The sequence below is a fragment of the Hemicordylus capensis genome, chromosome 1, assembly GCF_027244095.1.
Source record: "Hemicordylus capensis ecotype Gifberg chromosome 1, rHemCap1.1.pri, whole genome shotgun sequence".
NCBI classification, from domain to species: Eukaryota; Metazoa; Chordata; class Lepidosauria; order Squamata; family Cordylidae; genus Hemicordylus; species Hemicordylus capensis.
In genome coordinates, this window is record NC_069657.1 from 275005968 (window position 1) to 275022092 (window position 16125).

The window sequence follows — 16125 nt, forward strand, 5'->3', positions numbered from 1 at the left end:
CACCAAAGTCTTGTTCAAAGTTATGCCCTGCCCTCTGCATATATGGTGCGGGCTGCAGGCTCTGCCTTATGCTATACACGGATTCAGATATCTACAACTAAGCGTTTCTAGTTATGTGGAGCATTGCATACACATATTCTGGATGTGCATTTGAATACATGTATGATGGGGGAAGCCTGCCTCCATCCTATATGCATTCATTGTATACACAGGACTGGGCATAGTAAATCATCAGACTAATAAATTCTGATTGTTTGAACATAACTTGTGAATGGTGCTCAAGAAATTATAGTAGTCATCTGTAGAGCTCCATCAGACTGATAGCTCTGATTTCTTCTTCGATGCTCAGTCCCCTCCCCCCAGGTGATTTATATAGGTAATTATTGCAAAGCAATAATTTGAAAATAGTTTAGGGCTGCTTATCCATAATAATACAAAATGTTAAATGTCTGTGTTGAAGCGATTTTTGCGGAGGGGCATGAACTTTACTAACAAATAACTTTTTCCCCTCACTGACATTTCAGGTAGATATGAGAAGAATAACTCTAGAAATTACAGATCTTGAGAATGTAGAAGAACACCAATCAGTGGTCATCTCTACATTAGTAAGAATTGTTTTGACATTTCCTAACTTTTATAAATATTTCTGTATCATAATTCTGTGTTACTGAGCTGGTGATGGTGAATAACCTTCATCATGAGAGTCAGTGAGATTTCTGAGAATCTAATGTCACTGGCCAACATCCAGATTAACCCTGCAACAATGTGCCAGGGTTTTCTGTCGTGCAAGGGATGTGCATGATTTTTGCTGATTCTCCTCCTGCAGCTCCCTATGGCTCCCAAAACTGACCCTGTGCCACAGTCCTCAAGCACATATTTTTGGGAGACATAAGTGGCTGCAGAGGGAAGGGAAATTGTAAAAAAAAAAATCTCCTTCTCCGAGAGATAGGGGTGTGTTTGTGTGTGCCAGAGTACAGTTAAACACTTTTTTAAAAAAAGACTGTAAAATCAGTAAACAGAGACTTGCAATTGTCATTCCCGGTTAAATGGACAGATCTATAGTGTGACCCATTGGACATTCATAAGCCTGGGGCCCCACTGGAATGCTTGCAATCTAAATTCCAGTCCTCCAAGATGTGTCTCTGATGCCACTCTGTGCTTGGAGACAGACCTGATCAAAGTGGAGGCCAGGTTGTGGGAGGCCATTCTCAGCTATTGGCTCAGACTATCCTTTCACCTCGTTGGTCTTGCTCCCTTAACCTTATCCTTTCACCAATCTAAATGGAAATTGTTAGTTGAGACAAAAATAGCGCCCTTGGGCCTTTCCCCCTTGATTCTACCTAATATGGGCTGTGATCAGGCCAAAATTTCTATCAAACGGTGTATAATGGATATAGAGTGCCAAACTGATTTAAGCAGGGTCCCGAATTTTCTCATTAGTGAAAAACATGTGTTACATATTCACCCTCCCTGGCTTCATATCTTACTCAATTGGAAGTCCCAAAGCATAGGACGACATTCACCTTGGAATGTTGTCATGCCTTCCCCTCAGCTGTGCTTGAAGGCCGTTTCAAAAAGATCCCACTGACAGAGCGACAATGCCCCTGCGGCTCTGGGCAGATTGAAACAATTGAGCATGTCCTACTTCACTGTTTGTATTACATAGACATCCACTCTTCCTTTATCCACCCATTGCTATGCAAGTACCCAGGACGTTCGAGCCATATCTGTATCTCTATGCTGCTTTGACTCTAAGCCCACTATTACATACAGTTTTGCCAGCTTCTTTGCAGCAGCGTCCAAAATCCATCGGATGCTGGTAAGCAGTAGGTCCAAGCAGCCCTATGCTGATCTTCTGCTGCCTCCTGCATGCTACAATGCGCTCATCCAACACAGCACACCATTCGAAAGACTTATGCTCCTCCCACTTTTTGTACTATAGCTTTGCGCATTTTATATATAGTTATATAATCTTGCTGTATTTATCACTTAGGCTTTTATGCAATTACGCCTCTTTGTGCCGTTTGTTTGTTTGTTTGTTTGTTTGTTTGTTTGTTTGAAACATTTAATATACTGCCCACTCCAAAGACTCTGGGTGGTGCACAAAAACATGCAAACAAGGCAACAATAAAAATTACATTGTAAATTTAAAACTAAAGTAACTAACAAAAAACAAATGAAGTAAGCTACAGGGCAAAAGCCTGGTGAAAAAGAAAAGACTTCAATAGAGATTTGAAGATCAGTAAGGAATGGGCTAGACGAATCTGAAGGGGAAGAGAATTCCAAAGAAGTGGGGCAGCCACTTTTATCCCTTTTTATCCTTTTTTACCTTTATGTCTTATATGCTTTTTTATGCTATTTTATGCATTTAAATGCTTTTTAATGTTTCCATAGTCCCTTTAATATATAATTACACATTACACTTTGCACTGTGTAATAATCCCCTGTATTTTATGCTGGTCTATGACTGTAATGAAGATGATTGCTCATAAGCATGGGTTCTGTCCTTGTGCAGGACCTCATGAATTTGCATGTCCTTCTCTTGCCAAACCTTAAAAAGCCGGGCACTTACCCAGGGCAGCTCTGTACGAGCAACTGCTTTGCCCCCCAATGACGATGCCAGAATCTCCACAGTCACTGTTGTCGGTATCAACATCAGTGTTGAAACCTTCTAAATCATAGATGTCAAGTGGAGCTTTGACATTAGGGGAGTATATATTCGAATGCCTAGTGGAGGTCTCAAAAGATTCTGCCTCGGGGAATCACCATAGGAAACATAAGAAAAAGAAGAGGTCCTCGGAGAGGAACTACTTTCAGAATCAACATCAAAGAAATGGAAACCCCTCGAGTCGCTGGATGCCTCCGCATTGAAGTTGACTCTTCGAACACTGTCCTCGTCAGAGGTTCAAACACCTGTGGTGCAGGCATCCCTGCTGTCAGATGTTGAAACAGACATCAACATTGACTTTATTGTTGAAGGAATCAGCTGCTGTGGCCAGATTGCCAGCAACTTCTCTGTCAACATCAAAGTGGACATCGACCTTGGTGTCGAGAGAGCAAGCTTCAGACCTCGTGCCAACCCTGACAGAGACTGCGTCAAGACACCTATCACCATTGATGGATCTGTCAATATCAAAGGAGGAGAGTCTTATTCACAAATATGTCCTTCTCTGTCGATGTGGAGGAGGACATTTTAGCAGGAGAGGACATTGGTCTAAATCTATTCCTTGTTTTCTCTGTTAGTTTCTACTGAAAGCACTCCATTGGCTTCATCATTTAGAGGATCTTTAAGTCAAGGCCTGGATATGGAGAACGATGTTGAGGAGGATGTCATTCCTGTTCCTATGACGACAACTCTGTTTTCAGCTAGACATTACTCTCTACTCAGCATTTTGGTCATTCCTCTGCATCGAGTGATTTATACAGTGCTTACATCTCTGCAGCTGTTCTGGTTACTGGAATTCACCTGCATGGCTGGGCTGTTCTCACCACCACAGCTGCAGTGGAAAGCCAACTAGGGTCCAGTAATATCATTGCACTGTGCCACCAGGCTTACCATATGACTATGATGATGACTGTCTGTGGAAAAACACAGGTCTGCTTCCTTAGAGAGAATGGGAGATGGTAGGAGTGACCAGCTTCGGTCAGTGAAAGTGGCACAGCTCCATCTGCACTCCTGGGGCAAAAGGGAGAAACTCTGTTTAAAATCCCTCTGCAGCTGCAGGTCCCTATTTTTCCTTAAAGTCTCTGACTACATCAACTGCTGTTTCACAGAGTTCTACTACACCTGCTAAGGATGTGCTGGTGGTCCCTGAGGAGACCAGCCGTGTGCAGGGTATGTGTGCTTCACATAAATCTACTCAGGCAATTTAAGAAGAGGAGAAACCCTCCTCTGAAGAGGATTATATGTTTTCCTCTGCTTCCGATGTTGAGTCGGCAGCAACTGAACACCCTTCTGACCTGTCTCCGGATGAAAATGTACTATCTGGGCCTTCAATCTCCCATGCAGAGGAGTTGAATGCGTATCACATGCAGGTGTCGGAGATGGCTAAAGTTTTAGGTCTAGAGTTTAAAAAGCAGACCTCAGAAATTAAATACCCTTTTTGACTTTATGGCAGCATCTCACTCTGCATAACCAGTTGCTCTATCTATTCTCTGCCATTAGAAAGGCTGCACAGTCAGCATGGGATGTACTGATTACTGCAACTCCAACCTCTAAGGTTAGGCTTTTACAGGAGGAGGATGACTCTTTCCTTTTGAAACATCCCATGCCGACTCGTTAGTGATAGACTATGCAACTTCCAGCAAGTCTGGCCGTCACTACTCTGTGCCAGTAGACAAGGAGGGCTGCAAAATGGATCATATAAGAGCCAACGTGGTGTAGTGGTTAGAGTGCCGGACTAGGACCGGGGAGACCAGAGTTCAAATCCCCATTCAGCCATGGGACTAACTGGGTGACTCTGGGCCAGTCACTCTCTCTCAGCCTAACCTACTTCACAGGGTTGTTGGGAGGAGAAACCTAAGTGTAGTACACCGCTCTGGGCTCCTTGGAGGAAGAGCGGGATATAAAATAATAGATAGATAGATAGATAGATAGATAAAAATAATATGACCAAGTTCCACCATTCAATCTGGGAAAATTTGCACCAGGACATAAAGGGACTATCAGAGAAATTCTGTCAGAAGTTCAAGGATACATTTTGCTAAGTCCACAAATATAACCCATCTTAGCTCAGCAAAGCATTTGGCAGTGGCAGAGTCAGGGTCATTGGCAACTGCTGTTTTGTTGAGAAGACATGAATGACTTTGTTCTGCAAACCTGCAGTTGGATGTGAAGGAGAAAACTGAGGTCCTTCCCTCTGACAGAAAGGGCTTGTTCAGTGAGAAGACTAACAATATGATGGCGACATTTAAAAAATCTAAAGTATACTGTGAAAACATGTACATCTTCTAGTACACAATCATTCATCTTACTATAATCCCTTTAACCACCAGCGATAGTCCTTTAAGCCATTTGAAAGGAAAGATTACAAGAGGCCCTATCTATAGTCAATATTGGCATAAGAGCTATGGGTCCAAAGGCAAACAGCAGAGCTCCCATAGTAAGCAACAGGAGCCAAGCAAGCAGCATCTTTGGTGGCTTGACTGTTCCACCGATGCCATAGAAACCTCCACTTCTATAAGGCTAGTGCACTATGCACCTGCATGGTGCTGTTGTGCATTGTCACTACCGGTTATGCAATAGAGTTCAAAACTCTCCCTGTTAATGCAGGTATTAAAATATACTCGTGACTCTTACACTAACAGAGGAAGTAGATGTTTTGTTGGGAAAGGGTGTAATTTCCCCTGTATGGTGGATATGTCAGAGATAAGGGTTCTACACTCATTACTTTCTCATCCCAAAGAGAGATGGAGGAATCTGGCGCATAATGGACTTGAGGTGGTTGAATAAATATGTCCATACAAGGAAGTTGGATATGATAACTTTGCAAGGTACCCTACTGCTTCTTTACGAGGAGGAATGGAGGTTGGATTTAAAGGATGCATATTTCCATATAAGCATCCAAAGCAACCACAGAAAGTATTTAAGGTTCACAGTGGGAAGTGCAGTGTACCAATGCAATGTGCTTCCATTCAGCTTATCAGCCACTCCAAGAGTTGTTATGAAATGCATGAGCCACAATTATAGCTCATCTGAAAACAGAAGGTATTACAATATTTCCTTATCTTGATTGGCACCTGGCAGCAGGTGAGGAAAATGAGTTACATTCTCAGATAAAGTATGTCCTGCATCTAATAGAAGTCCTGGGGATCCAGAAGTTGCATCTTGACCCTGTGACAAGGATACAATACATTGGGTCAATTTTGGATACACAGACAAAAAGGGCATACTTACCAAATGAAAGTTACCTGTTGATAAAATATTTGATTCAGGTTTTTGGGACAGGCCAGTACAGCAGACACATCAAATTCAAAGGTTACTGAGGCGTATGGCTCACGCAGTGCCACTATCCAATATGCCCTCCAAAGGGTGCGCTCTTTTCAGCTGTGGTTCCTCTGTGATCTGGATTGTGATCCATTGTATCCATAAGAACTGGGGTTTCTGCGCCTGCGCAGGGACCTCCCGGGCTGACTAGCTAGCTCCTCTTTGCGCCCCGCCCGTCTGCACGTGCCTTGCAGCTTCCGTTAGAATCGACGGTTGGGGCGCCTCTCCTTCAGTTTTCTCTTGACCGCCAAAGCGCTTACACCTCTTGGCTGTTGCTCCTCAATTATTATCAAAAATTTGACTTCGGACTGTTTGACTATTCTCTACTGAGCGGATTAATTGGTTTGACTTCAGAACGAACAACGGACTTGATTTGGGACTCTGATTCTAACTTCGAAGTTTGTACAGGACGGTTTTGACTCGGAACAGCGAACGGACTTGATTACGGACTCTGCTTTGTTTGTTCCTAAGATTGTTTACTGAATTTGACTCGGAACGGCATTTGGACAATGGAAGCTAAGAAGACATTCAAACGGTGTGAAAAGTGTCGAGCAAAGTTGCCTTCGACTGATTATCACGACGCCTGTTTGATGTGCCTAGGAGAGAATCATAACACGGCGGCATGTAAGATATGCTGCTCGTTTTCAAAACAAACTAGACAAAATAGAGCTCTCAGGCTTCGAGCTGCGTTATATGAGGAGGCACTTCGGCCGCCAACTCCTCGTCCGTCGGCGTCGATGAGTTCCGGTTCAACATCGGGAGCTTCGATGTCGAAGGAGTGCGGTGCGTCAAGCTCCCCGGGATTGGGTTCCAGTGGGTCTGCTGATAAGCAGTCTAAAACCACTGTTGACACTCTGTTTAAGAAACCAAAGGAGGTTTCCAAAAAACGGAAGCATAAGGATAGAGATCGTCATGCTTCTGAGAGGGAAGGTCGCCATCGTGAGGAGTCTCGACATCGAACTCCCTCACCGACGGCAGCACAGATTTACGACGTGGACTCGGCTGAGTCCCCTACAGCCTCGACGTCGACACCTCCAGTATCGACGGTCAGGATGGTCTCGGCTTCGACATCGACGTTAGTCTCGACGTCGACACCCAACGCCGACATCGAGATTGGACCAAGGCAGTCTGGGACAGGCGTCGACATTGGAATCGACATCGACGCCGACGTCGATATCGGCGTCGAGGCATTTGCAAGTCTCGGCATCGGAGCCTCCCATAACTGCCCAGGCGGTGTATGCCATTCCTCCGTCGGCGTCCACGGTGCCGGAGCAGATATTGAATGTGAACACTGCTCCTTCGTCGGTGTTGACGGCTTCGACATTGAGGAGGATTCCTCATCTTTTGTCACCGGCATTGACGCCGGCACAGTCCCCCTCGACGCCGAGGACTCCGAGTCTGGCTACACACGGGGACGGACTTAGAGAACTGCTGGAGTCGAGTTCGAGTACACCCTCGGGTGCGACGTTTCGCGGCTTCCTGTCGACAGGCTTAGACGAGGGTCCTGGAGGTGGAGAGCTGGCTGATCTGCCTCATGTTGCCTCACTGACACCAGCAGTGGTCCAGGATCCAAGAACCGATGTCGAGTGCTCTACGATGCTGCAGCCAACTCATTCCTGCGGTTTCCGCCATGGGGTGCCAGATGATTATGCAGAGTTCTTGCGTTGGAAAGCGGCACAGGTAGAAATGCAACCAGTGCAAGGGCTGCGGAATTTTGTGCAGGCTGGACAACTGGCTCAGCCGCTGCTGCAGTCAGAGCATGCAGACCATCAGGGGCCGTCTGTGAACTTGCCTATACAAACACCATTGGTGCAAGTTCAAACCTACCTTCCAGAGAATTCACAATTACCTGTGGTCCAGACGAGGATGCCAAAAAAAAAAAACCTGCTGGGAAAAGAAAGAGGAAAGCAACACCTCCTCCTTCTGAACCATCATCTTCACCCTCTGATGACAGTGAGGACGATGAGTCGGGACCGGCCTCTGACAGAGATGATATCAGTCGTAGGTCTGACCCCCCTTCGGATGTGCCACCAAAACTATCCACCTCGCCAACTGAGGAATTGAAAGCTTACCATATCCTCATAAGGGACATCGCTGAAGCCCTGGGCATGGACGTAAGCTCTCCGGATGCGGACGTTGCTGACCCGGTCTATAATATGATGAAGCGGTCTAAGACTTCGCATCCTGTTGCCCTCACCATGATTCCTGGGATAGACAAGGCTGCGAAGGTGGCATGGGACTCAGTGGGGGTCGGGGCTCCAACTTCCAAGCGCATTGAAAATTTGTATAGGGTGACTGAAGGAGAGAACTCTTACCTGTTACGTCATCCTATACCGAACTCCTTGGTTGTCAGTTGCGCTTCATCCACCAAGAGTGGACACCGTCATTCCACGCCTGCTGACAAAGAGGGGAGGAAAATGGACGTTATGGGTCGAAAGATCTATAGCACCTCCAGTTTAGCAATTCGTATTGCTAATTATGCGGCGTGTATGGCACGCTATAACCATTTACTTTGGGATGCGCTCTTACAGGATTCATCCTCTTTGTCTCCGGAGGACTTCCAATGGAGATTTAATGATGTGTACGAAAGAACAACGGCAATAACGCGCCAACAACTGAGCGCATTCAAACACTTGTCGGAGACGGAATCGAGAGCAATGGTGACGGCAGTGAGCTTGCGCAGGCATGCGTGGCTTCGCTCAGCAACCCTGCAGACAGACATGAAGGAGAAAGTCGAGTCCTTGCCATTTGACGGCAAAGGTTTATTCCATGAGGACACGGACACGTCAATGGAGACGTTGAAAAAATCTAAATTCACTGCCCGCACCTTTATGGTGCCTTCGAGCGGTTCCAGCTCAACTGCAAGGAGCCGCACTTATTATCAGAGAAAGAGTGATCGGTATCGGGACCGCAAAGAATACCGAAAACAATTCAGACCTTACCAACGCGGTAAGGGCTTTAACCAAAAACAAAAAGGAAAGACAGCTCGTCAAGGCGACAAGGACGCTTCCAGCAAGAGCTTTTGACGGGACTGTTCGTCCACTGCATCAGTTTTGCAGCAGCCAATTAAGTCCAACGCTACAATCCAGGACCCACTACATCGGCCCTGTAGTTGCCAGGATCAACATCAAACTGGCAAGCCGTGCGCCAGCATGGCACAACATAACATCCGACCGGTGGGTACTAAGAATAGTGCAGACTGGATATGCGTTGGAGTTCGAGACAAGGCCTCCCTTCTCTGGACTGGTCTATACACCAGCCACGGAGGTGTTGCGGGAGGAGGTCAAGGTGCTGCTGGAGAAACAGGCGATCACGCGGGTGCAATGGGCGAACAGACTGACCGGCTACTATTCCCGGTATTTTCAGATACCAAAGAGAGACGGTGGAATAAGAGCCATAATGGACCTGAGGGGGCTCAACCTCTTCATTCTGACCAGGAAATTCAGGATGGTGACGCTGCAGGGAATTCTGCCTCTGCTGGTGAACGAACAGTGGGCAGTTACTCTGGATCTCAAGGACGCTTATTTTCATATCGGGATACAGGAGAGTCATCGCAAGTTCCTCCGGTTTACAGTGGGGGCACAGATCTATCAATATGTGGTGCTTCCATTTGGACTTTCTACTGCGCCCAGAGTGTTCACAAAGGTGATGGCGGTGGTTGTAGCCCACCTGCGAACTCAGGGCTTGAGGCTGTATCCGTATTTAGACGATTGGCTCGTGGTGAGCCACGACAGGAGTTTACTGACCCGCCAAGTGCAGATGCTGCTAGCCTTGTTGGAGTGCCTCGGCATCAATGTGAATTGGAAGAAGTCGAGACTCGAACCCATGACTCGAGTGAACTTCATCGGAGCGGTGCTGGACTTGAAATTGGCCAGGGCGTTCTTACCTGCGGAAAGAATTACCCAAATGCACGAACTCATACGTCACTTTCAGAGGACTCCACGGCAGCCAGCGGTTCGAATCCAGCGGATGTTGGGTTTGATGGCATCATGCACCGCAACGGTGTCACACACGCGCCTCCGCATGCGCACATTGCAGCATTGGTTTCTCCACAACTTCCGACCCAATGTGGATGGCCAGAATATGCACTTGACACTACCACAACATGTCCTCGCCAGCCTGGGGTGGTGGCTAGACATGGACAATTTGGGCAAAGGAGTCGAGTTTGTGTCCAAGGAGCCCACCTCCCGGATAACGACAGATGCCTCGATGGCAGGCTGGGGTGCGCATTGCGCCAGCGTATGCGTGCAGGGGACATGGACCCAGTTGCAGAGACTTCAGCATATAAATTACTTGGAGCTATTGGCTGTGTTTCAGGGCCTAAGGGCATTCGAACCTATGATAAGGGGACGGTCAGTGCAGCTGGAGTTGGATAACACGACGGCGATTGCCTACCTCAACCATCAAGGGGGGACAGTGTCACTGTCTCTTTGCCTACTTGCGAGAAAAATATGGGACTGGTGCATTCAACATTCAATTCACCCAGTGGCAATACATATAAAGGGTGTAGACAACTGCTTGGCCGACAGGCTCAGCAGGGACATCAGTTTCAACCAAAGACACGAGTGGGAAATCAACCCGATGTATCTCGACAGGGTGTTCGAGATCTGGGGGGTGCCATCGATAGACTTATTTGCCACGGTTGCCAACAAAAAGTGTGCCAATTATTGTTCGCGTGCGGGCATAGGCCAGGGATCCCTGGGGGATGCTTTTCAACGGGCCTGGAAGACGGGGCTGTTATATCTTTTCCCCCCGCTGCCGTTAATGGGCCGTGTGGTTGCACAGATATTGCGGGACCAAACGAAATGCATACTTCTGGCCCCATGGTGGCCGCGCCAACCGTGGTTTGCCACACTTCTGGGAATGTCTCATTCAGTGTTCCACAAGTTCCCCAAGGCTCCAAACCTGTTGCAAAGAGAACACGGAAAGGTGTTACACCCCGATGTGCACTCTCTCAAGCTGACCGCTTGGAGAATCAACTATTAAACAACATCTTACTAAACAGTAGGCGTGCGTCGACAAGACGCAGTTATGCCTGCAAGTGGAACCGCTTCAAGAGTTATATGAGGGGGAAGAGTGTCACACCATTGCGTGCGACCCCTCGGGATGTGCTACGTTACCTGACGTCGCTCAAACTGAGTGGATTGGCGAATGTCTCCATTAAGCTGCATTTGGCTGCAATCTCGTCAAAGCACAAGGGATGGGATGGGTCCACGGTTTTCTCCCACCCGGAATGTAAACGTTTCCTGAAAGGTGTTAATAACCTTTACCCTCCTGTGCGCAGCCCAATGGAGCAGTGGAGTCTGTCTTTAGTACTCTCCGCCCTAACGGAGGCACCCTTTGAGCCACTGGCGACTATTCCGCTGAAGTTTCTGACTTTGAAGGTGGCATTCTTGGTAGCCATTACATCGGCTAAGAGAGTGAGCGAGATGACGGCCCTGCGGATGGATAGACCCTACACTCAATTCTATCCACACAAGGTTGTGATGCGTCTCGATCCGAGATTCCTGCCGAAGGTGGTAACAGATTTCCACTTAAATCAAGACATAGTGCTGCCAACTTTTTTCAGTAGTCCGGAGACAGACTTAGAGAAGGCCCTCCACATGTTGGACGTGCGTAGATCACTCCTATACTATTTGGAGAGAACTCATGACTTTAGGAAGAGTAAAAAGCTTTTTCTCTCCTTCCGGGGGCGTAGCAAGGGCCGTCCAATCTCTCGCCAGAGACTTGCTCACTGGCTAGTGGAACTGATTTTCCTCGCCTATAAAAGCCAGAAGATAACACCGCCAAAGACGGTTCGGGCTCACTCTACTAGGGCCTACGCAACGTCTGCGGCACATCTGTCAGGCATTAAAATGGCAGATGTCTGCCTGGCGGCGACATGGTCATCGCATCTACCATTCGTAAAGCATTATGCTCTGGATCTGCGGATGGCTAGGGAGGCGAATTTTGGAAGATCAGTGTTGAAACGTGTGTTGGCATAGCTGGGGGTCATCTGCACCCGCCTCCTTATGGGGTAGCTTGCTAAACACCCAGTTCTTATGGATACAATGGATCACAATCCAGATAAACAGGTTGCTTACCTGTAACTTATGATCTGGATGTGATCCGTTGTATTCATAAGTCCCTCCCAGCTGTCCCCGCTGCAGAATGCCTGGACTAGGGGATGCTGGTGTGCGGATTGTCATTTATATGGCGGTCTGCGAGAAATCTGAAGGAGAGGCGCCCCAACCGTCGATTCTAACGGAAGCTGCAAGGCACGTGCAGACGGGCGGGGCGCAAAGAGGAGCTAGCTAGTCAGCCCGGGAGGTCCCTGCGCAGGCGCAGAAACCCCAGTTCTTATGAATACAACGGATCACATCCAGATCATAAGTTACAGGTAAGCAACCTGTTTTTTTCAGACCCAGTCTTGACAGTCAACAGATTAACCTGCGTATCCCTGCATCAGTCCTGCACTCCCTGTGGCAGTGGACTCTGGACAGAAACTTGCTGAAGGAGGTTCCATTCAAGTTTCCAACTCCTACTGTTAGGATTACAACCTCATCATCTAACAGTCCAACTGTCTCCCTGGCAGGTTTTCTGCTTCTGATGTATTTAAAGAAGTTTTTGTTATTCCCATTGATCCTTTTTGCTAAATGTTCCTCAGACTCTTCTCACATCCTAGCATTTCTTCTGCCAGAGTTTTTCCTTTCTGGTCTCTTTATTTGGGCAGGCCTTCCAATTTCTGACAGAGGTTTTGTACCCCTTATAGCTTCCTTGACTTTACTTGTTAGCCATGGTGGTATCCTTCTGGACTTGGGGATAACTTTCCTCCTTTTTGGTATACATTCTAACTGTGCTTCTAGTATTGTGGTTTTAAGTATACTCCATGCATTCTGGCATGAAGTGACTCTCATGATTTTCCCTTTCATTTTTCTTTTCACCAAACTCCTCATTTTAGAGAAGTTTCCTCTTCTGAAATGCAAAGTGTCTGTGTTAGACTTCTTTATTGATTCTCTCCTCGCATATACTGTATGCTGAATTTGATCACACTGTGGTCACTGTTGTGTAAAGGTTCCATGACACTGACAGCTTACACCAGGCCCTGTGCACTACTCAGTATTAAGTCCAAGGTCACCTTCTCTTTGGTTGGTTCCATGACCAATTGTTCTATGGCACAGTCATTCAGCGTATCTAGAAATACGGCCTCTCTGTCATTACTTGAATGTGAACTTATCCAATCTGTGTATGGGCAATTTAAGTCACCTATTATTACACCTCTGTGTCTCTTTGACTCTTCCCTGATACAACTCCCAATCACTGTCAGTGTTTTGGTCAGGGGGACAATAGCACATCCCTAGTAACACATTTCTTTTTGGGCCTTCAGTTGTCACTCACAGAGTTTCTGTGGAAGACTCGGGTCTTCCTAGGTTTTCTAGCTTGTTGGATTCTATCCCTTCTTTAACATACAGTGCTAATCCACCCCCAATGCTCCCCTCCCTGTCCCTTCTGTAGAGTTTATATCAAAGAATAAATAGTGTCCCACTAGTTCTCACTGTTCCACTATGTTTCCATTAGGCCCACTATAGCTATGTTTTCATTAGCAACTAAGCACTCCAGCTCTCCCATCTTGGCTCAGAGGCTTCTGGCATTGGCATATAAGCGCCTATACACTGAATCTCTTACCTGGTATGTGCTACCTTTCATATGGCCATTTGATCTCTTTGACCAGCTAGCACAGCCTCCTGTCTGCTCTTTATCAGGTTCTAGTCTGTCCCCTTCTGGTTTAACAGCCTTGCATTTACACCCTCCCATCTTTAAGGAACGGCATTTGCCGATCCGGATACTGCTTAGCTCCTGCTGGCTATCTCCCAGGTGTCATTTTAAAAGCTGCTCTGCAACCTTTTTTATTTTAACCTCCAGTACTCTGGTTCCATCTTGGTTCAAGCAGAGCCTGTCTCTTTGTACAGGCTTCACTTGAACCAAGAATGTATCCCAGTGCCCAAAAAGTCTAAACCTCTCTTCCCAGCACCACTGTTTCATCCACACATTGAGACCCCCCAGCTCTGCTTGTCTCACTGGCCCTACACGGGGAACAGGTAGTATTTCTGTGAAATCTGCCTTAGGGGTCTGGGACTTCAATATGCTACCTAGCAGCCTGAACTTGGCTTCCTTGGCCTCCCGACTACATTTCTCAACATTGTTGGTGCTAGTGTGCACCATGACAGCTGACCCCTCCCCAGCACTGTCTAACAGCTGCCTATGTTTTCCAGAAACCATACAACCTCTCTGGAGACTTCTTTACATGCATTGGATGTTCAGAGGTCACTCTTGTTTTACTTGGATAGGCCTAAGGAGTATTGTAAAAGTAAACAGTTTCTGTAGCCTTCTAAGCATAAGTCAAAGAGCCATCCTATATCAAGGCAACTCCTGTCACATTGGCTGGTGCAGCTAAATCTCTTTAGCTTACAAAGTTCAGAAGGTAGAACCACCATGCACGATTGGAGCTCACTCTACTAGGGCTTATGCAATGTCAGCAGCACATCTCTCAGGAATCCAAATGGAGGATTCTGTAAGGTGGCAACATGGTTGTCTGAGCTACCTTTTGTGAAACACTGTACAATTGACCTATGTTCTGATGTGGAGGCTAATTTTGGAAAGGGAGTCTTGAAGATAATTTTGCAAAAGCTTACTGCTCCCTCCTCCTGGTAAAGCTTGCTAAATATCCTGGTTATGGGTATTTACAACTTACTGCTGTGAAGAGGATTGGAGGGTCTTATGAATGTCTAGAAATCATGTACAACCCCACAGGTATGTTTCCCAGGCTGTGGGAAACACCTATATCGGGCAGTAGCAATACAGGAAGATGCTGAAAGGCATCATCTCATACTGTGCGGGAGGAGGCAATGGTAAACCCCTCCTGTATTCTACCAAAGACAACCACGGGGCTCTGTGGGTGCCCAGAGTCGAAATCGACTTGACGGCACACTTTACCTTACCTTTAAGACCCTCGCATCCTCCCTGCAGCAGTGAGTAAACAGATAAAAACTTACCTGTGCAATGGAAGACTTAATGGAATGACTGTCATATCGAGGTGGTCATCCAGGAATCAAAGAAAGGGTGCTCCAACTGCCAAAATAAACAGTCACACTGAGCGTGAGGCAACATGTGTGATCACCATGAGGAGCTTGAATAGTCCACACGCAAGGTCCTGCACAGGTACATTAATTTCTACAGATCACTCACATATAATAAGTTACAGGTGAGCAACCTGTTTGTCTTCGGCAAACATTAATCCTATATCTTCGGCACTCCATTTCTCCCATCCCCAAAGCTGGGAGGAATGTAGCAACAGTACAAACCTCCCAAAAAGAGGAAGAGACTAGGCATCATCAAAAAGGAGGCCCTGTCCTACATACTCACCAGTCATACTTGAGCAAGTCTTGGTTCTTCAGCAGAGCCTACCTTCCTAGGTTTTAGCAGGGGGGATGGGGGAACCATGGATAACAGAACCATGGATAGCGGGACATTGTATCAATGGGAGATAGGATCCTGGTGGCTGGAGGAAAGGGCAAAAAAGGGGGAACATCAAGGGGGGAAAGTGCACTACCGTGCTCCATGGATTTCCAGCCTTCCAAGAATGCCGCCCACAAGTTCCAACTTGGTAATTTTCCTCTGAAAAGTCACAGAAATGTTTTTTTTTAAAAAATGTGTCACAAAATGGCTCCTGCTCCCCAAATGGGGACTGGAAATGACCTCCGAGATCATTTCCGGCTACCCTGACATGGTCGATATGCAAAACCTAACCCTTCGTGTTCTACGTATGCCTGGGTTGGTGCCTATTTTGGGACAGTGGATACACAGAACCTCGAATAGCAGCACTGTGGATAGCAAAGTCCACATGTACTAACTAGATTAGCTTTCAAAGGAAGTGCTGCAGTTGGCATACAAGCCAAACCTGTACAGAGGCACTCCTGGCCACAGCCACCACTCAGTTCTCCAGAAGCAAAGCTGGGTCCAAACTTCACACCAGAGGGAGTACTTCATCCAGTCAGTTATTTTACTTGGATTGCCAGCCCATAAATGCCTTCAGACACTGTTTTGGAACATTCAAATGTTAATTTAATGCGTTGAAATTATTACAATAAAGAGTCATGTGG

General features: G+C 46.8%; 1 protein-coding gene across 4 annotated transcripts in view; it reads left to right on the plus strand.

The window, feature by feature from the left end:
• LOC128340334 (structural maintenance of chromosomes protein 6-like) overlaps positions 1-16125 on the plus strand; it is an 81682-nt gene that overhangs the window by 38366 nt on the left and 27191 nt on the right. For all 4 annotated transcript variants that reach the window (XR_008313612.1, XR_008313613.1, XR_008313614.1 and 1 more), the window contains exon 19: positions 525-605. Coding sequence is in view for 1 of the 4 variants with exons in the window: in XM_053285325.1 (XP_053141300.1) it covers positions 525-605 (81 nt within the window). In the remaining 3 variants the exon portion in view is untranslated. The remainder of the gene's footprint in view (positions 1-524; positions 606-16125) is intronic.